The sequence below is a fragment of the Hermetia illucens genome, chromosome 1 (genome assembly GCF_905115235.1).
Source record: "Hermetia illucens chromosome 1, iHerIll2.2.curated.20191125, whole genome shotgun sequence".
NCBI lineage: Eukaryota > Metazoa > Arthropoda > Insecta > Diptera > Stratiomyidae > Hermetia > Hermetia illucens.
Window position 1 is genome coordinate 76,390,907 of NC_051849.1, and position 17,741 is coordinate 76,408,647.

General features: G+C 38.9%; 1 protein-coding gene across 1 annotated transcript; it reads left to right on the forward strand.

The window, feature by feature from the left end:
• Window positions 1-182: 182 nt before the first annotated feature.
• Window positions 183-17,207, forward strand: LOC119657478 (putative sodium-coupled neutral amino acid transporter 10). The gene is made up of 7 exons (XM_038064401.1): window positions 183-590; window positions 13,686-13,803; window positions 13,860-14,262; window positions 14,320-14,468; window positions 14,524-14,660; window positions 14,773-14,994; window positions 15,051-17,207. The coding sequence occupies exons 1-7, from the start codon at window positions 507-509 to the stop codon at window positions 16,608-16,610; spliced, it is 2,673 nt and encodes an 890-aa protein (XP_037920329.1). The 5' UTR covers window positions 183-506; the 3' UTR covers window positions 16,611-17,207.
• The last annotated feature ends 534 nt before the right edge of the window (window positions 17,208-17,741 follow it).

The window sequence follows — 17,741 nt, forward strand, 5'->3', positions numbered from 1 at the left end:
AATAACAATATTTTCGCAGAGAATGAGAGTAAATTTTGTTTTTTGAATGAATGTAAACGTTAATCAGAAGTGAAACTTGAACACAAGAATCTACCTCCTACATATTTCATCCATATAAATGCTAATAATTAAATTCATTGATTGGTGCCTCTGAAGTGTCATATGCGGCTGTCATGTCAACTTTTGACATTTTATGGAAAGTTTTGTTGTGATACGGACGTGGTTTTTGTGTGCCAACTGGTTCCTCGTCGTAATATCGTAAAAGTTTGTGGGTTTTCACGGAAAGAATAACTGATAAGAACATTTTACAACAATCAATCATGTCGATCAGTTTGCCACCACTTGGCTAGCCATTGAAACACCTGGTTCGGAGTGCTATTCGTTACAAATATACTTGCGCCACCGGATATTACTTAGCCTCAAATTTTCATTTTGTTTTACCGTAAAATTTTATTTGAAATATTTTGTTGAAAGTATAATCTCTAAACCTGCACGAATCCAGCGACATGACACATACTGGGTATATTATGACCTTAGCCAACAGCATCATAGGCGTTGGAATATTGGCGATGCCGTTCTGTTTTCAGAAGGTAAATATTTACTTTAATGCGAAACGAAATTCGCAGTGGTGTAGAACAGCTGCTTCTACGCCTGGCCTCGCATTTGTTGATTTCCATTAGAATAAGATGTGGTAGTTAGCAAACATAAAATTCACCGGCGGAAAACAACTGTGCAAATGTGTACCCGGAAAGTTTGCGTGGAAATTTGAAACGCTTCATGGCCGATTTCTTAGCTGATATCGCATAAAAGATTTCTCTCGCTTGCATGCAAATTTAAAAGTGCAATTTTTGACAAATGGAAAATGGTTCTGATTTCACTTTAACATTTCACTCGAAGCGAATAAATTTGCATAATTAACACAATATTATCTATTATAAGCGGGTGACCACGATTCGAGATGCAGACTCGTTTGCAACTACAAATTGGTATTTACGCATATTTCACCATTCTCTGTAACTCATCATTCATGCTCATATGATTACTGGACGGTGTTAGGATAATATGCAAACCCTCTTCATAGAATTCGCACTTCCGTTTTCCCCAAAAATTCGGCTTTTTGCTATTTTTTTAAGTGAGATGTTCTACAAAAATAGTCGTCTTTGCATTCTCCATTATTTCATTAAAGATAAAAGCAAATAAATATCAACATTTTTTAAACCTCCCTTCGCAATAATAACAGCCCTAATTCTGTTTGGGATGATTTCATAGCAGCGGTTAATCATATCCTTGATATCGTCGTTATTTTCCCAGATATTGACAATTTTTGCCTAGAAAACTTACATGGTGGGATTAGGAGGGGAGTAAACTTTCGATATCAATAGGCTCCAAAAATTTCTATAGCGTTAAAATTAGAGGAATTGGTCTGGATATCGGAAGCGGGGCGCTACGTGTATAAATAGAAACTCTCTGTGCACGATTTTCATTTTATACATAGCTAAGAATGCAAACTATCCGTCATAATTTGCCAAACTGCAAGATGCACATATATACACAAGACGTAAATGTTCTCTTAGTTACCTGATTGTTAACAAAAATAAAATATAATCTTTTTAGAAAAAATGTATTTATTAACTGCTAAAGAACTTTGAAATGTATGCCATAAAATATTAATATTTGGTTGAACCACATTTTGCCGGTATAATGGCTTCAATTCTGCGCAGCATGCTGTCAATGCAAGATTGTACTGCATCCTACAATTGCGGATGATGGTTCCACACATGGTTTATTTTTTCTAGTGCCTGAGTTTTACGCAACTCAATCAGGATTAATTTTTTTCCCGGAATGACGGCGCACAAGCTGAGTTCTATTCTGCAAAATTTCAAATGTGCTTTCATCGCTGAAACAGACCTATTCAGAATAGAAAAAATAAATAAATATCCTAAGTATCAGTGCTGATCTCTCATTATTTCATAGTAAATGATACATTTAATATCAACTTACCGACGCCGACGTCCAGAAGTTGACATCTTTACCACGCCAGTATTTAGCTAGACGAGGTCTCACTGTCAGATCACCGATATCTAGAATTCAATCTGACTATTGCGGGCGAACAGTCTCCAGTAGGAAAACGGATTGGGCAAAGTTCAATGAACTTCTTGGCAATAAAGTACAGTTCCCTAGGCGACTAAGACTCCTTTGACGCTGGAAGATGAATTGAAAACTCTGAACTGCATACTTTTAGAGTGCTACGAAGAGACTTGTCCTATTTTCCGAGGCCAAACGGGTAAAATGGTTCCTTGGTGGAACCGAGAATTGCAAAAACTCAGGAAATCAATCAGGCGACTTCTAAACCGTGCTTGCAAAAGTAACAAGAACGAAGACGGGTTAAATTTCAGGAACTCACAGCGTGAATATAAGAGGCTCGTTAGGTGTTCGAAACGAGACTCCTTTAGAGCGTACTGTGAGGAACTGGAAGGCGAAAGAGAGACTTTAAGGCTGTGCAGACTCCTCAAAAGGGATGAGTCGGCCAAGTTGGATTCTCTTAGAAAACCCGACGGTACTTTCACGAGCTCCAGACTGGATTCAGTACAGACCCTCCTGGAAGTGCACCACCCGGGAGAACGGGTGAGAGAAGTGGTCGGGGGAGAGTTGACGGTTTTTGAAACCCCTTGAACACACAAGTGTTGCAAGGGGAACTGGAACACTGCGAAAGCGGTTGTTATCCGTGAAAAGGTGAGAGCTGCCATACTGTTCTTTGGGCATTTCAAAGCACCTGGCGTGGTTGGCATCTATCCGGCTGCCCCCACTACTGACTACTATGCGATCTGCAAAAATTTGCCAATACACGCTCAAGCTTATGCTGATGACGTGGCTGTGCTTGCTGTTGATCCGGATCTTGGAACGGTGTGTAGGAATATACAACGTGCCGTTGATTTGATAGACAGCTGGTGCCTCAGACATGGTCTGTCAGTTAATCCAAATAAAACCACAACGGTTTTATTCACAAAAAGGAGAAAACTGGATGGACTTTGCCTCCCTGAGATGAGAGGTGCTACCTTTCAACTCTCCGAGGAAGCGAAATATCTGGGAGTCACTCTAGATAAAAAACTTCTTTGGAACAAACATGTAGAGGTAAAGATGAAACGAGCTCTCATAGCTTATGGGCTATGCAGACGGACCTTTGCCTCGGCATGGGGACTTAGGCCTCATGTGGTAATGGACGCTGCCATCATTAGGCCGATGTTCGTATATGCATCCGTAGTGTGGTGGGTTAAGGTGAGACAAAAAGGTTTTCACCGTAAACTAGCCGCACTACAAAGAACTGTGTGTCTGAGTATCGCTGGTGTCATGAGCGCGACATCCGGCGCAGCTCTGAATGCAATACTCAATTTGCAGCCTCTGGATATATTTATTCAAAGTACTACAATGAGAGCAACTCATAGACTAATTCGATTAGATCTATGGGAAAACAACGGATGAATCCAGTTCTTACAATGCCTTCCGATTCTCGTGTCTCCATACATCTGTTTGGTAGAAGATATGAAGTTACCCTGAAGCGTAGACAGGACTGGGAAGTCACACGCATTTTTCTCAGAAAGGGTTATACCAATTGAGACCAAATTCGGTGAGAAGGTGGGAACTGTGAACGCACACCCAAACAGTGATTAATATTATTGTACGCGGAATTTAGGGGAGTCCGTACATGTAAAAGAGAGGTGTGGGATATCAAATAAAAGGTCTCGATTAGTAGTAAAGCTGGTCTCAGTTCTGACATTCAATGCAAAGGAGGGAGGTCGGTAGCTGAAAAGTGTTCATTTCTTTCACGGATCCATCCTCAAAACTTGCTCAACCCAGAAATCTGAAAAAAAATTGAATCGTCTTTAAAGTACAGTTCTTATTTAACCTAACAAAAATTAAATAACATGTTCGAATTGCCTTTGGCTATCGAAAACGGACTATGATTGATTTCTGGAATAAGCGCACGCTCCTCGACAACGATAGCGAGGGTCCTCAGAATGCTCGTTTTCTCCAACTTGAGCGAGAGTTCCAGCGATATAAACTGGACATTTTGGGAATAAGCGAAGTAAGATGGTGCGACTCTGGAGAGTACTCCTCTCCATCTTGCGGCAATGTGCTTTTGTGCTCTGGAAAGCTAAGTGGTAGCAGACGCGAATCCGGTGTCAGATGGCTTTTGACGGCTGCCGCAAGGCACGCTCTCTTAGTCTGGGAGCCGGTTTCTGATAGAATTCTAACTACTAGATTTCGGTCCAGGTTAAAAAGCATCACAATTGTACAATGCTCCGCACGAACGGAGACTTCCGATGTAGTAGAGAAGGATACTTATTATGAGCAATTAAGCGCGGTTCAGAGGAAGTTTTTTAAAGGTGACATTGTGATCGTGATGGGTGATCTGAATACCAAGGTGGGATTCGGCAACACCTTGCTCGAACATGTGATGTGAACACGATCTTGGCGACTATAACGGTACTCGTGGAAGGTTCGTGGATTTCTGCAACTTTCACCGCCTTGTCATTGGTGGCACACTGTTCGAGCACAGAGCCCGTCATAAGGTCAGTTGGGTTTACAATTACAATTATTTACTATAAAGTTTTCGCGCTAACAATGATTTTATTTATTACTTTAAAAATCGGTTCCTTGTTCAGTAAAATGGTAGTTCGGTCTTTTCGTTAATGAACATCTGGCAAATGTTACATAGTCTTGAAAACTAAATTCAATGAGCAACCCTTTCAAATCACTGGTCAAGTTAGCTCAGTAATTTTGTTTTACAGTATCCGGGTTCAAACTTTAGGGATGGATAATAAAAAAATGTCATACATCAGTTTGAAACAAATTTGTAATTGAAAGTTTTGAACTTTTAATCAAATGTTGCTATTTGTTTAACGAAATGGCTAATCAGAATAGAAAAAATCAAATCAGAATCTAAGAATATGCATTTTTTTGAAGTAACTCGAAAATCTGATTCAAAAGGACGAACGAATTTCATATTTTGAAAACCATCCCCTTTTTACTAAGTTTATTTTATGTTTTTCTGGATGTTTGTAAGTTGCTCTACCAGCCGTTTAAGTATTGTCTTTGACTTTTTGGATACCTTGGTATATTTATATGTATGTAAGCAACAGTAAGTGGTAATGGGTAATGCTTGTTTATTTAGAATGATTACAATAATAATGTCTTCAAAAAATACATGCATATGTCTATCTTGGGGTATGGCAATACATGAATAGGAATATTTTGAACCCTCTTCTATGCGCGTAATGGGTATCGTCTGCCCATTAGTAATGCTTTCCGTCTCGACCCTGCGTTACGAATATCGAGCTCCTTAAAGTGCTTCCCTCGTTTTTCGAGTGAACGTTTTCCTTGTACTTTATCCTTACAGTCTGTTACATAAGAGCGTGGTCACTGTTAAATAATAATAACAATTGATTTTTCGAAAATTCGCAAATTTATTGATAATTTGGTCGTCAATACTCAATGCAAATACCTCAGTAGCAAGTCCAATCTCCTGCATTGTCAATTATGGCCTGGCACCGTCGGGGCATACTTTCCACTAGTTTTTCTGCATATTCTACCGGAAAAGACCTCCAAATTTTCCGAATTTGTCGAGAAAGTTGATGTAAATTACATGGCTTGCGTCTGCGAAGCTGCATTTTCATCAGAGCCCACACATTTTCCATGGGATTTGCATCCGGTGACTGAGATGGCCAATCTAAAGTGACAACTCCGTTTTGCGCCTTCCACTCGCTACACGCTCGAGTCCGGTGTTTCGGATCGTTGTCCTCTTGAAGGATCCAGCTTTCATTTTTCTTGATATACCATTGCTTAGCAGATGGTAACATAGCCTTTTGATATATTTTATTCATTTTTTCGGCATTTAAATTCTCGGTAAATAAGAACAAAGTACCGAAACCTTTGTTTGAGAAGCACCCCCAAACATGGACCTTGACGGGGTGTTTAACAGTCCGTTGAAGCATCCTACTGGTGGAGGTTGTCAACGTGTTTTGCACTCAACATTGGTTTTTCCAAAGTACTGCGATATTTCAGTTTATTGGCAAGCAAGGGCCTGCGAATCGTTCCGTAAGATATGTCAACAGCTTTTGCTTTCAATTTCACAGCAACTCCACGTAAAGTCAAAGTTGGATCTTTCGAGAACAATGCGAGAATCTTTTTTTCGTCTTTTTTTGAGACTTTGTTTGCACTTCCGCGATCAGGAAAATCATCAACGTTACCGACCTTTTTATAGCGATTTATCCACTTGCTAACGAACTGCTTCGACTTTTTCATATATTTCGCAGCAGCAGTTTGCGTTAATTTGGGTCCTTTTTCATGCAAACATAGAAAAATTGCCTCAAAGCGAGAGGCGTAAACAGCACTCATTTCGGAAAACCACTCAATTGAAGACTAAATTTGACAGAGAGTTGACTTTTTACAAAAAGCATGAAGGACTGAGGTGCCCTCTATGTCATAGAAAAAGAAACAGGACGCTCTGATTTTTTATCTACGTGTAACAGTGACCACGCTCTTATGTAACAGGATGTAAGTGCTTGTTTAGGTATCTTGTTCGATTCAATACTTTCGACTTATCTCGTCCTCTAAAGCCTTTTATATAATCGTTGGCGCAACAATCCATGTTGGATCAGGCGTCGAAGTGTGTTAGAGCACTTCATTCAAGACCGTAGCGGTACACTAGGAGGCAATGTGGTCAGCATTGGGCTGGCCCGAGATTATTACCCTGATTTGACTCAGGTACTCATTCACAGCTGAGTCGACTGGTATCCGGCGTCAAATCACGATACAAATTCAACTGCCACCAGTGAGATTTGAACGGCGACCTTCCGTACGACAGCCTTGCGCTCTAACCACTCAGCTATCCGGACACTAACGCCTTTTAATTTTGATTAATTTTTATGCAGTTAGTTTGTCATATATTGTGTACAACTCAATGTAGTACCAATTCTTTTATGTGGAGGATTCTTCATAGGATTTTTTGTTCGAATATGCCTACTAGGCTTAGACTAAGTTCAATGGTTGGTGGAATTCAGAGCCTCAAGCACTTAGATCTTTTACTAAGCCTTTACTGTGATTGGAATCTTCTATTCAACGGCCTTCTTCCTGTAACAATAAAAATTTCCCTCTATATGTTTCGGGATCTTTCACAGAAATGTTCACTTGCCGGCACGAATTCCTCTATTCGGTTCCCACTTTACTCTGCAGAGTAGACTTGCCAGTGGATGACTTAACGCCAAATAAAATGTTGGCTCTCATTGCACCGAACAAGTCTGTCAGCCAGTGCAAGATCTTGGAACAGATTTGCCTGTATGTGTTATGCTCCTTCCTTCCAATCCGACTTCATTACTGCAGCCTATGGAGCAAGGAGCAACCACTACTTTTAAATAATATTATTTGTGGGACGCAGTTAGTCAGTCAGATTGAGACATGTACTTAATGAAGAGATGACGGAAACTATTCAACATTATGAAATTATATTCAAACATTCATCTCTAATGGAAAGAAATTATGAAACAAACTATGGTGGTCGCACTACCATTTTTTTCAAAAACCAAAAGTGATGCAAGTATTTAAGCGGTTTCTAATGTGGTAAATGATATCATACAATTGGTGAACAGGAGACTAAACGAAGAATTTATGAAATAAGACGATGTCATCGAATTAATTGTATCCGGGATCCAGCCTTGGAACAATGAAGGTCTACTTGAAATAAATCAAGAAAAAGCAAAGCCAGAAGAACTCCTCTTTCCCGGAGAAGATAGGCGTATATGGCCACTATAAGGAATCCAATCAGCTCTATGGTGCAAATTTTCTATGCCAAAAATACTGAAGGCTGTGCTACTATGAGAAGGGTAAGTGGAATCTATCCGGCCCAGAACTTTAGAGCCAGCCTGACTTCATGGAAGATAGCTGCTTCCCTCACCCTACACTCTCTCTCTTTGAGGTCGCCAAAGAATTATTTGCTAGGTAATCACAAAGGAAGTACCTTCGATAATGCGAATCTTACATTTCGAGGCCTACTTCCTCCCTTCTTCAGTACTTTGGCTACCTTCACCTATTACCACCTATATGACTATTTCAAGTAGAAATGTGACAATTTCTTTTCTTGTTATATGTAGCGTCATATGGTGGTGGTTTTGCGCGAGTTCCATGATTTCTCATACTTTCTCGATACTCGTATTAACACCAGTTGTGGAACGCCATTTCATCCAAGTTGCACTGATGCGTGAAGCAACTTCATACCGCAGTTCACTATTAGTCGAGAGTATTGCTCCGAGGTACTCAGTTCTGGGCAAGTCGCTGCCACTTCCAGTGGTAGTACCTGTTTTATTGGGGTTGGGCGGGAAAAACTCTGTTTTATTCAAGTTCAGTTGATCAGATCATTCCGCTTTTGGGCAATTTGCTCGAGTTCAGCTTTGTTGTGAAATGCTAGGAAAATTTGTTGAATGTCCTGTATGACATTGTTCATGACAAGAACTGAAGGGAGTGACGAGAGAGTGCTTCTTTGATTAATACCGACAGAGATACAGATCCGTGTTGATACACCGTTAACATTTTGAACTCTGCTCTTCGGATCACAGTAGAACAATTTGACCCAATGCACGAGTTCTATGATACTAGGTCTTACCGCAATGCGTATCATCTAAGTTTCAAATTTCGACTGACATAGCAATGTAGAAGCCAATACAACATAATGATAATAAACGTAATGGAAACATGTTGCCCTTTATCTTTTTGGCAACGTATTCATTAAAATTAACGGGCACATATTTTCATTAATGTTTCATTCAATCTTATTAAGATTTCTATCAATCGAAACGTTTTAGCATAGAGGATTTACTATATCTTATCACTGAATTAATTTGTGTGTTTCATTATCACAAGATGTTAAACTGAATTTCCGCATATGTGAGTGTATGATAGAGTTTTGGTTGCAAAATTCACTTGATAAATAATGAAAATTATTCAATTAAGCTATTAACATTTCTGATTGTATTGCTGCCTTCAAATCTAGAAAGTGAACTGATAAAGTTTAGGTGGCTCCCATGCGACCAATCTTATCTCTCAAGCAAAGTTGTTTTCAATAAAAATATAGAGCAAATAAAATGCACTTGTTTTTAATAGCCTCTTTTCGCATTCCCCAGAAATGCGATATTTCGTTTGTACATAGAACATTCTCGGGGTCTATATAATTTATCAGATATCTTTCTTCGTGTATATGGGCAATAGCCTACAATGCACGCCCGTTTTGTATAGATTATAGTTCCTGTGGAAATTTTTCATCAAATCGTATTCAAAATGATATCTCAATATTTATCATTTCTGCCACTCGTTCGTTTCGTTAAACACAAACCTGAAATCAATAATCAGTTCAGGTGCCTTAACCCATTAGGCTTAATTTGATATGGTGATCGTTTTACTTTAGTCTTCAACAATAGAGAAAAATACTAACAAAAACAGAAAGTCTAAGATAAAGCTGAGCGGAAATGATCCCTATCGTAGGTTATTTACCTTTGGAAGTAAAACAGTCACAGTAGTCCCAGTGTACTGTTTATTGCGGAAATCGATTGACCTTGGCTCTTATCGTTTTTGTTGTCACAAATGCTGATATATTTTTTCGAAGAATATATCTACAAACAAGATCGCACGTAAACTGCAAGCGTTTATTGGTCACTAAATTGGCTGGTACCTACTCGCCCTGGGAGGAAAAAAAGAAGTGAACAAGAACTAATTATATTCCACTGATTTTATTTAGAATCTGCGTGGAATAGAATTCCACGTAGCCCGTAATATTGTATATATGTGTATTTAGCATGTCAAACTACTCACTTTAGTGTGATATTGATATTTAGTATTTTGGATTGCAGTAGATTTACACAGAAAAGACAATCGTGGGCTTCTGCAACTATTAACACTAGAACGATTTTGATCGATGATGGGGGGGTGGTCTGTCCAATTACTACAAACACATAGCGATATACTATTATTAACTTTGAGTAGATATCGATACGAAGAGTATTTTGAGGCCTGGACACAGTATAGAAGCAGCTTCATGATTTTTTTCAGATTTTTCAGTTAAGTATTTTCTGAGAATGGGTTCGTTAAAGAAATCATCAGTTTTGCCATCCATCACCCTGAATTTTTTTTAGATTTTTGGGTGGGTAATTCCCGGGAATGAGCCCTATCTCACTCTAAGTTTGCATATTTTCTCCCTTTAGTTCCCTATTTTACAATTTACATCGAAACTGAAAGCGGCTTATAAAAGTATTATAATTGACAATTTTCATTGTATACCCAACACTGCGACATTAGGAGAAAAACACTTTCCATCCACATTTTACTTGTATGGGGAGTCCCTCCCAAAACTCCACGCAAGTTTATGTTACTGAATAAATTTCATTCATTCCCGAACTTCGTATTTGGTTGATTTTCATTAGAATCTGTTTATTTTGCTTAACGCAGAATTTGACAAACTTATTTCAGAATTTTTAATTTCCAATTCTGAACTTTTTCAACATATTATTATATAAAGTTTTATACCAACTATTTACCACTATCCAATCATTAAAGCTTTCAATCTCCGAATTCTTTCAGTCAAGACCGATTGACATAAAATTTGGAGGTGGAGGTAGATGGTGGCATAAGAAGCAAAAGTTATATAGCGCCGATGTGCGCCTTCCCCCGGAGGGGCGTTTTTCAACGGGTTTTCGCAAATAACTCGAAAACCATGCAACGATATCAAGCAGAAACAAAGCATATTAAATTACAAAAAGAATAATCTTTTTATTTTTTTGTATATGCAATATGGTCAGTCCATATCTATAGATAGCTCGTCAAACGTAATGCCTAAAAAAATTAATACTTTCAAGGTTAAATAAAGCAACACCAGTAACTTTTATGGAAATTGGTCTACAGCTCCTTTAAAGCCCTTGAGAAGACCTTTAAAATGAGGTAGGATAGAAGTCAATGCAATAAATAATAACGGAGCTATTATCAAAATAATGTAATTAGCTGAATTTTTTATATAAAAATCAATAAGAACAAAACTTAGTTTTTTCATATAAATTGAGGGTAAGTCGAATCCCTTGAGAATCTTCTGTATTTCAGCTCTTATATAAATTCAAATATCTAATATCGGGATGTCCTCATTTCGAATGTGATCATGAGGGAGACGGGAGAACGACACTGCGGTAAATTTTCGAACTGACACGTTCGTTGATACTTCGATCATAAAGTGCGCGACTTCATCCAGGTTGCGCTAATGCATAAAGCAATTTGATAACACAGTTCACCATTAGCTGATAGCTAATTGCTCAGTTCAAGGCAGGTCACTGACAATGATAGTGCCTGTTTCGTTAGGATCGATCGTCGAATATTCTGTTTTATTCAATTTCAATATAAGGCCATACTGCATGAGGCGATCAATCCACATGTGAACAAGTTACTCGAGATTATCCTAGCTGTGAGACGAAAGCAGTGCATAAGGTGCTGGACGTTAAATATTCTCTGTTATGGACCCTCCATAACAAGAACAAAGAGGAGTGATGAGAGGACGCCTCCTTGATTAACTCCGACAGAGGCTCGAAGCCGTTTTGATATGCCCGACACACTTCGCACTTTACTTTTCGGATTGTGATAGAGCAATTTAACCCAGCGCATGAGTTCTGCTGATATTAGGTGTTGCCGCAGAGCATTTCAGATGAGTTCGTGTAGCACCTGTTCAAATGACTTCTCTAGATCCAGAAATGCAATGTTTTTCCATAAGTAACCGCGCAGCGAGTATTGCTCAGATGCGGATATCGTCACGTCCTATTGCTTTCCGCGATTTCATTTTATTGGTACTTGTAGAAGTGGAGTATAAACAAATTCTTCCATTTCACCGCTCGGCCAACAGCGGTGGTTTTCTTTGCTTTTCAATTTGCATTTTTATGAACTAACCAACTGGAAAAGGCGTTTCTTTTTGCGGGCCTTCGTTTGGATATCGCCATTACAAAACCAAGCACATGTCTCAGCTGATGAGCCGGCTTGGTGACCCCGAGGCTTCATTCTTCGTAATGTTGGTAATTGCATAAGCGAGATCATTTCTTCCTTTCACGAAATCGCCACCATTCAATGCGCGGTGGGTCAGTACGTTCCTTGCGCTGTTTTAACGCTGCTCATCGATCAGTATGACTTGATTCGCAAGGCGGCAACTAACGGCCAATGTTGAGGTGCGATGGTCTCGTAGGGAACGACTTTGAGCCCGTGACGGTAATAAAATGTCGGTGGATTATTAGGATATAGTCGATTTGCGTTTTAATGTTCCCACTATAAAATGTAGAAAGATGAGACAAAGTCTTTTCCCTCATAGCTCCTGCTGCCGTCTGCCTTTCCAACCACATGACCATACATGCATGAAGAATGTCACCGATAATGAGAAGAAAGAGTATCGATTTCCTCTGAGACTTTATTTTGATGAAGCACGTGAAATTTTGAACCATTATATGTCGCCCGGGTAGTAGCTATTAGCATCTCCAGATACATTCCTTGTTGACGTTGTCGCAAGTCTTCACGAAATAAATAAGGAGCAAATGAAGCGAAGATCCAAAGTCCGCACAATGGTCCGAAATAGTTTGCGCTCTGTCGATCAGTCTCCAATTACTGCACCCAAGACAGAAACGCTTCTTCGAAATCTTAACAATCACTCTTTCATTCACTGTAAAAGATCCAAGATTCCGAGGATTTACAGAAAATTTCTGCAAGGGGACTGCCAAGGCTGGTGGCTTTACTTCGCTTGATCGCATTGAAGGCAAAGCCAAAGTCACTTCTGTTTGGAGGAGCCAGCCGTTTGCGCATGTTTAGCTGCTCCCGTCAACGTAACTAACAAATGCAGTGGTGGCGTACCCTACACTGTATTTTCTGTACTTTATCAGCGTAATGTACTTACTCCCGCTTGTAGCAATCAACAGGGCTCTCAGCTATTTATCCTCATTGATCCCCACTACGTTTTCGTATTCACTCAGGTTTTGTAACATCTTCAGACGTGGCCATCAACTTCACTTGCGCCGGAGAAAGTTTTCCTACTACTGAATCCGAATTTGGGAGACAAGCGAAGGAGAGCGACAACCAAATAATGGCCTTTTTCGAGGCCGATGGCAGAACCTCTTTTTGTTACGCAATGTGATTTATCCGATCCGTTTACGATTAGTCGAATCAGACAAAAACCACCTGGCCTTGTGACAGGCACTGTGCCCAAACAGCGTGCTGCCAATGATGAGGCGATAAAAGCTGTGAAAATCTACAATAACATACTCCTTAACTTGGTCTGAAAAGTCTTAGTCAAAATCCTGTTGGAAATCGTCTTCTAGTTCATAAGGTCTCACCATGCGGGTATTCATCTGCAACAGTCGAACATCGGATTCATGTCCGCTACTACAAAAGTTTTCAGAGTATGAAAGTCCATAGTCCCGCCGAAGTTCTTGTTTAATTTGAAGAAAGCGAGCATTCTGAGGGTCCTTAATAACAGAAAATACCTCGACTACATTCAATTTTCATCATCGCAGGGAATGATGAACGCATCCGAGATGCGTTGTTAATTTATGTTAGATTCTAACGTATTAATAACATAATTCCTTAAATTTTTTTTAGTATTATTAAATGTTATGTTTCATTTTCAGTGCGGTATCATTCTCTCGATTGTCCTATTAGTGCTGAGCAACCTGGTAACCAGAGTATCATGCCACTATTTATTAAAATCATCGCTTCTCACCCGAAAGAGAAGTTTTGAATTTCTTGGTAACGCAGCAATTTTACAATAAATAGCATTTCAACTAATCCAGACTTCCTCACAGCACTATACGCCTTCGGTCCGCCTGGAAAATTATTAGTGGAACTTTGCATCATAGGATACCTTATTGGAACCTGTATTGCATATTTTGTTGTTATCGGCGATCTAGGGCCACAAATTGTCTCAAAAATATTCAACATTGTGGCTACCGAGAATTTGCGGACATGGATCATGATCGTCGTAACCTTCTTGTGTATAATACCGCTGGGACTGTTGAAAAATGTCGATAGTTTATCTGCTGTTTGCACGGCATCCGTGGGCTTTTATTTTTGCTTGGTGGTAAAGGTTATGTTCGAAGCAAAGACACATCTTTTGAGTGGAGACTGGATGCACCACGTTGATTACTGGAAGCCATCTGGGATTTTGCAATGTTTGCCAATATTCAGTATGGCATTAGCATGTCAGATGTAAGTCTCACTTTGGAGATGCATTTTTTGTTATCTTACCGTTTGTTCCTGTTTTAGGCAATTATTTGAAGTAGTGGAGTCGGTGAATGGCGCTACGTTAGAGAAATTGAACGAAATTGTGCGATTAGCAACAGGGATTTGCACAGGTGTCTACATTTTTGTTGGACTTTTTGGCTATGTTGCGTTCTGTACTCAACCATTTTCAGGTAAATAATGAAAATTATCATTAGTTATTGCTTCATAGAAGAAGACATTTTTCAGGCAATATTCTCGTGAATTTTTCGCCGTCATTTGTGAGTGATGCAATCAAAATGGGTTTTGTATTGTCAGTGGCATTCAGCTTCCCTTTGGCAATATTTCCATGCAGGGCCAGTATTTATTCTCTTCTTTATAGACGGGTAAGGGGCTTTTTTATATTTTTCATTTAAAAAGGAAAATGCAAAAATTATGAGTGTGGAAAAGAGGATGAAATTATATTATTTCAATGTCAAATTATTTTTCCCGATATAGGGTCATTCGGATTCAACGGGGTATATACCAGAAGCTCGTTTCAAATGGATCACAATTTCGATTGTTGTGATGGCTTTAGTGACCGGACTGTTAATACCCTCAATTGAATTGGTAATTGGGCTAGTGGGCTCAACAATAGGAGTTGCAATTTGTGTAATGTTCCCGGCCCAATGCTTTATGAAAGTACAGAAGAAGGAATCTACCGAAAAGATGCTAGCTCAGGTGAGATGGTTTTTATTTTTGAAACTTACTTGGCGGTAATCATGCTCTTCTTTCAGTTCATTTTTATAAGTGGGTTCTTTCTAATGATTCTGGGAACCTACGCGAATTTGCATGCAATTGAAGAGAAGCGTTCCTCTGGTCTAGTTATCGATGCGCCAAAAATTACTCCAAGTCCTGAACTCCTCCACAGCGAAAACGTGAAACTGGATGGAGATTTTCAAAAAATATTGAAAACACAATCGCCCGAAGTAAAACCAAATGCTGATAAAGTAGATATTAAAGAAGTTGTTGTTCAGGAGAGAGTGGATCCTATGCCAAAAGCACCAAAAGAAGAAGATTCTCCAAAAGTTGATCCATTACCTGCTGCGCCAAATGGTGAGCCTGTTGACAAACCTAATGTTGAAGAGAAATTAGAGAAAAAGGAAGAAGTTGTCAAGGATATAGATTTAGATATTAAAAAATCGGAAAAGAAGGTTGATATAATACAGGATGAAGTTAAAAACGAAATTAACAAAGACGCAATAAAGAAGGAAGAAGAAGCAGTTGCGGAAGAGGAAAAGAAAAAAGAAAACATCGAAGAAATAAAACAGGCAAAGAATGAGCTAAAACAGACGAAAGAGTTACTTGAGAAAAAAGTGATTGAACTACAGCAAGAACTAGCCAAGCAAAATTTAGAAACTCAGCACTTAGTGCAGGAAAAACTGGGCGTTATAGCCGACAAAGTGGGCGAGATTGAACGGAAAGTGAACCTTGAAGCAGAAAATAAAATAGAAAAAGATAAAGATGTACAAGAAGAAAAACAGAAGGATGAGACGGAAAAGATCGAAAAACTACCATCAAAAATTGAGCCGACTGCTGCGGCCGAGAAAGCTATTATTGAGCCTAACCCAAAAGCTCAAAAAGAAGTAATCGTTGAAAACATTCCTCTAACTGAAGATAAGAAAGTCTCGGAGAAAGGTCCAATTTTGACGATGCTAATAGATAAGCTTCAGAAAAATGCTTCGGTTGCTGAGACACCACAGAAAAAAGAACACACCAACAATACCGTTTACGAGCCAATGTCCTACAAAGTGGGGGAAGCAATGAACCAAGAAAATCACTTAGTGTCTGACAATCTGAAGAATAAAAATGCGCCGATGCCGTTGCCACTGTTCTTAAACGTTACACTGCACAAATCGATTGAAAAGAAGGCCGAATCCAATAAACTAGTGGAAAGTGATGTAAAAGATACCAAGAATTTAAAACCTGAAAAATTGGACAAACCAAGTATAGATGGAAACATGGAAATGAAAAAGCAACCGGAAAAAGATGAAAAAGACATTGAACTTGAAAATATCAAAGCCATACGTCGAGATATTTTAGAAGCGGCTCCAAACAAAGATGATACAACGCAACCATCTGTACCATCGCAGCCAAGCTCAAATATTCTTAGGGAAAAACGTAATATTGTTGACAAAGAATTTTGTGTTAATTGGGACCTTGAAAAGGACTACTGTCGCGATAAAATCGTGAAAAATGAACTGTTGTCTCAAAATAATCCAGCCGCATTGGGATCTGAAATGAAAGCACCACCATTTGGACGAGATTTGAAATCTGTAGACGAGGATGCCGACTAAATTTCGTCCCATTTTCGAATGTGATTTAAGTTTTATTAATATTTATTCCCCTTTTTTTCTAGATCTAAGTTGCTAACTGCGAATCAGTCCTCAAATGTTGGCTGAGAAGGAGCTTGCAAAATATAACTTCACATATATCGTTTTTTTTCTTAAATAATTAATCGAGTATTCAAATTTTTCAAAGACCAAATATCAAATTATTTATTTTGTTTCTGTTATTTTTTCGAAACTTGTTACAAATTTGATTTTGCACAATTTAAAATGACAACCAAAAAAGTGACGATTTTGACCAAATCAAAAAATATTCCATAAGTTCATTTATTTTCCTGCAATTACTTTACGTTCTTTGATCTGACGTCATTTGATTTGACTGCACCGTTATTATACAATAACAAATATCAGATACGTCCCATGCAATTGTCTTGCATATGAAAAACATATACTAATCTTAAGAAGTGACCAGATATGACCTCAACTAGATTTAAGTGGGGATATCTTGTACATATTTTTGTTGGAATTCAAAGCTGTCTCCCATTGAAGTTATCATGAAATTATGTTAACTTATTTTTGTACCAATAAAATTGCATCTATTGAATAGATGATGTGTTGTTTTTTCCTTTTTCGTGGTAGAATTCCGTTGAAGTTGCTAATGATCTATGCTTCTTAGGAATCAAGCGGAATTTCATAAGTAGTGCTTAAGCGACTTGTGGTTTATTTGGCGTGATGCATGTGGAACATTTCGAATTCGTATGACTTGATTACTTTTTATAGTGTTTCAGTTAGTGATCCAGTGACGAAATGGTTGACTGATATGCATACATAGCATTGTGACACGATTTGCATCGATTTAACATCTCAAAGGAATTTCATCTCCAAACGGAATCCACCAGGGTTGCATTTCGCCACCGATATCGCAGTATTCAGATGTTACAGCGTGGGAATGCAGATAGCAAATCGCGCGGGATAGTACATAGATTTTAACGACCTATAACCGTCGTCACGATCGGGGCCCTACAACCCATTAGCCTTGGGGGGATGGGCCTTGCCCTTCAGGATATCCTTCCAACCACCTAGATCGATCCATTACGAGCTCCAATATTGAAATCCCAGCAGTGATGAGCAGTTTTGCTC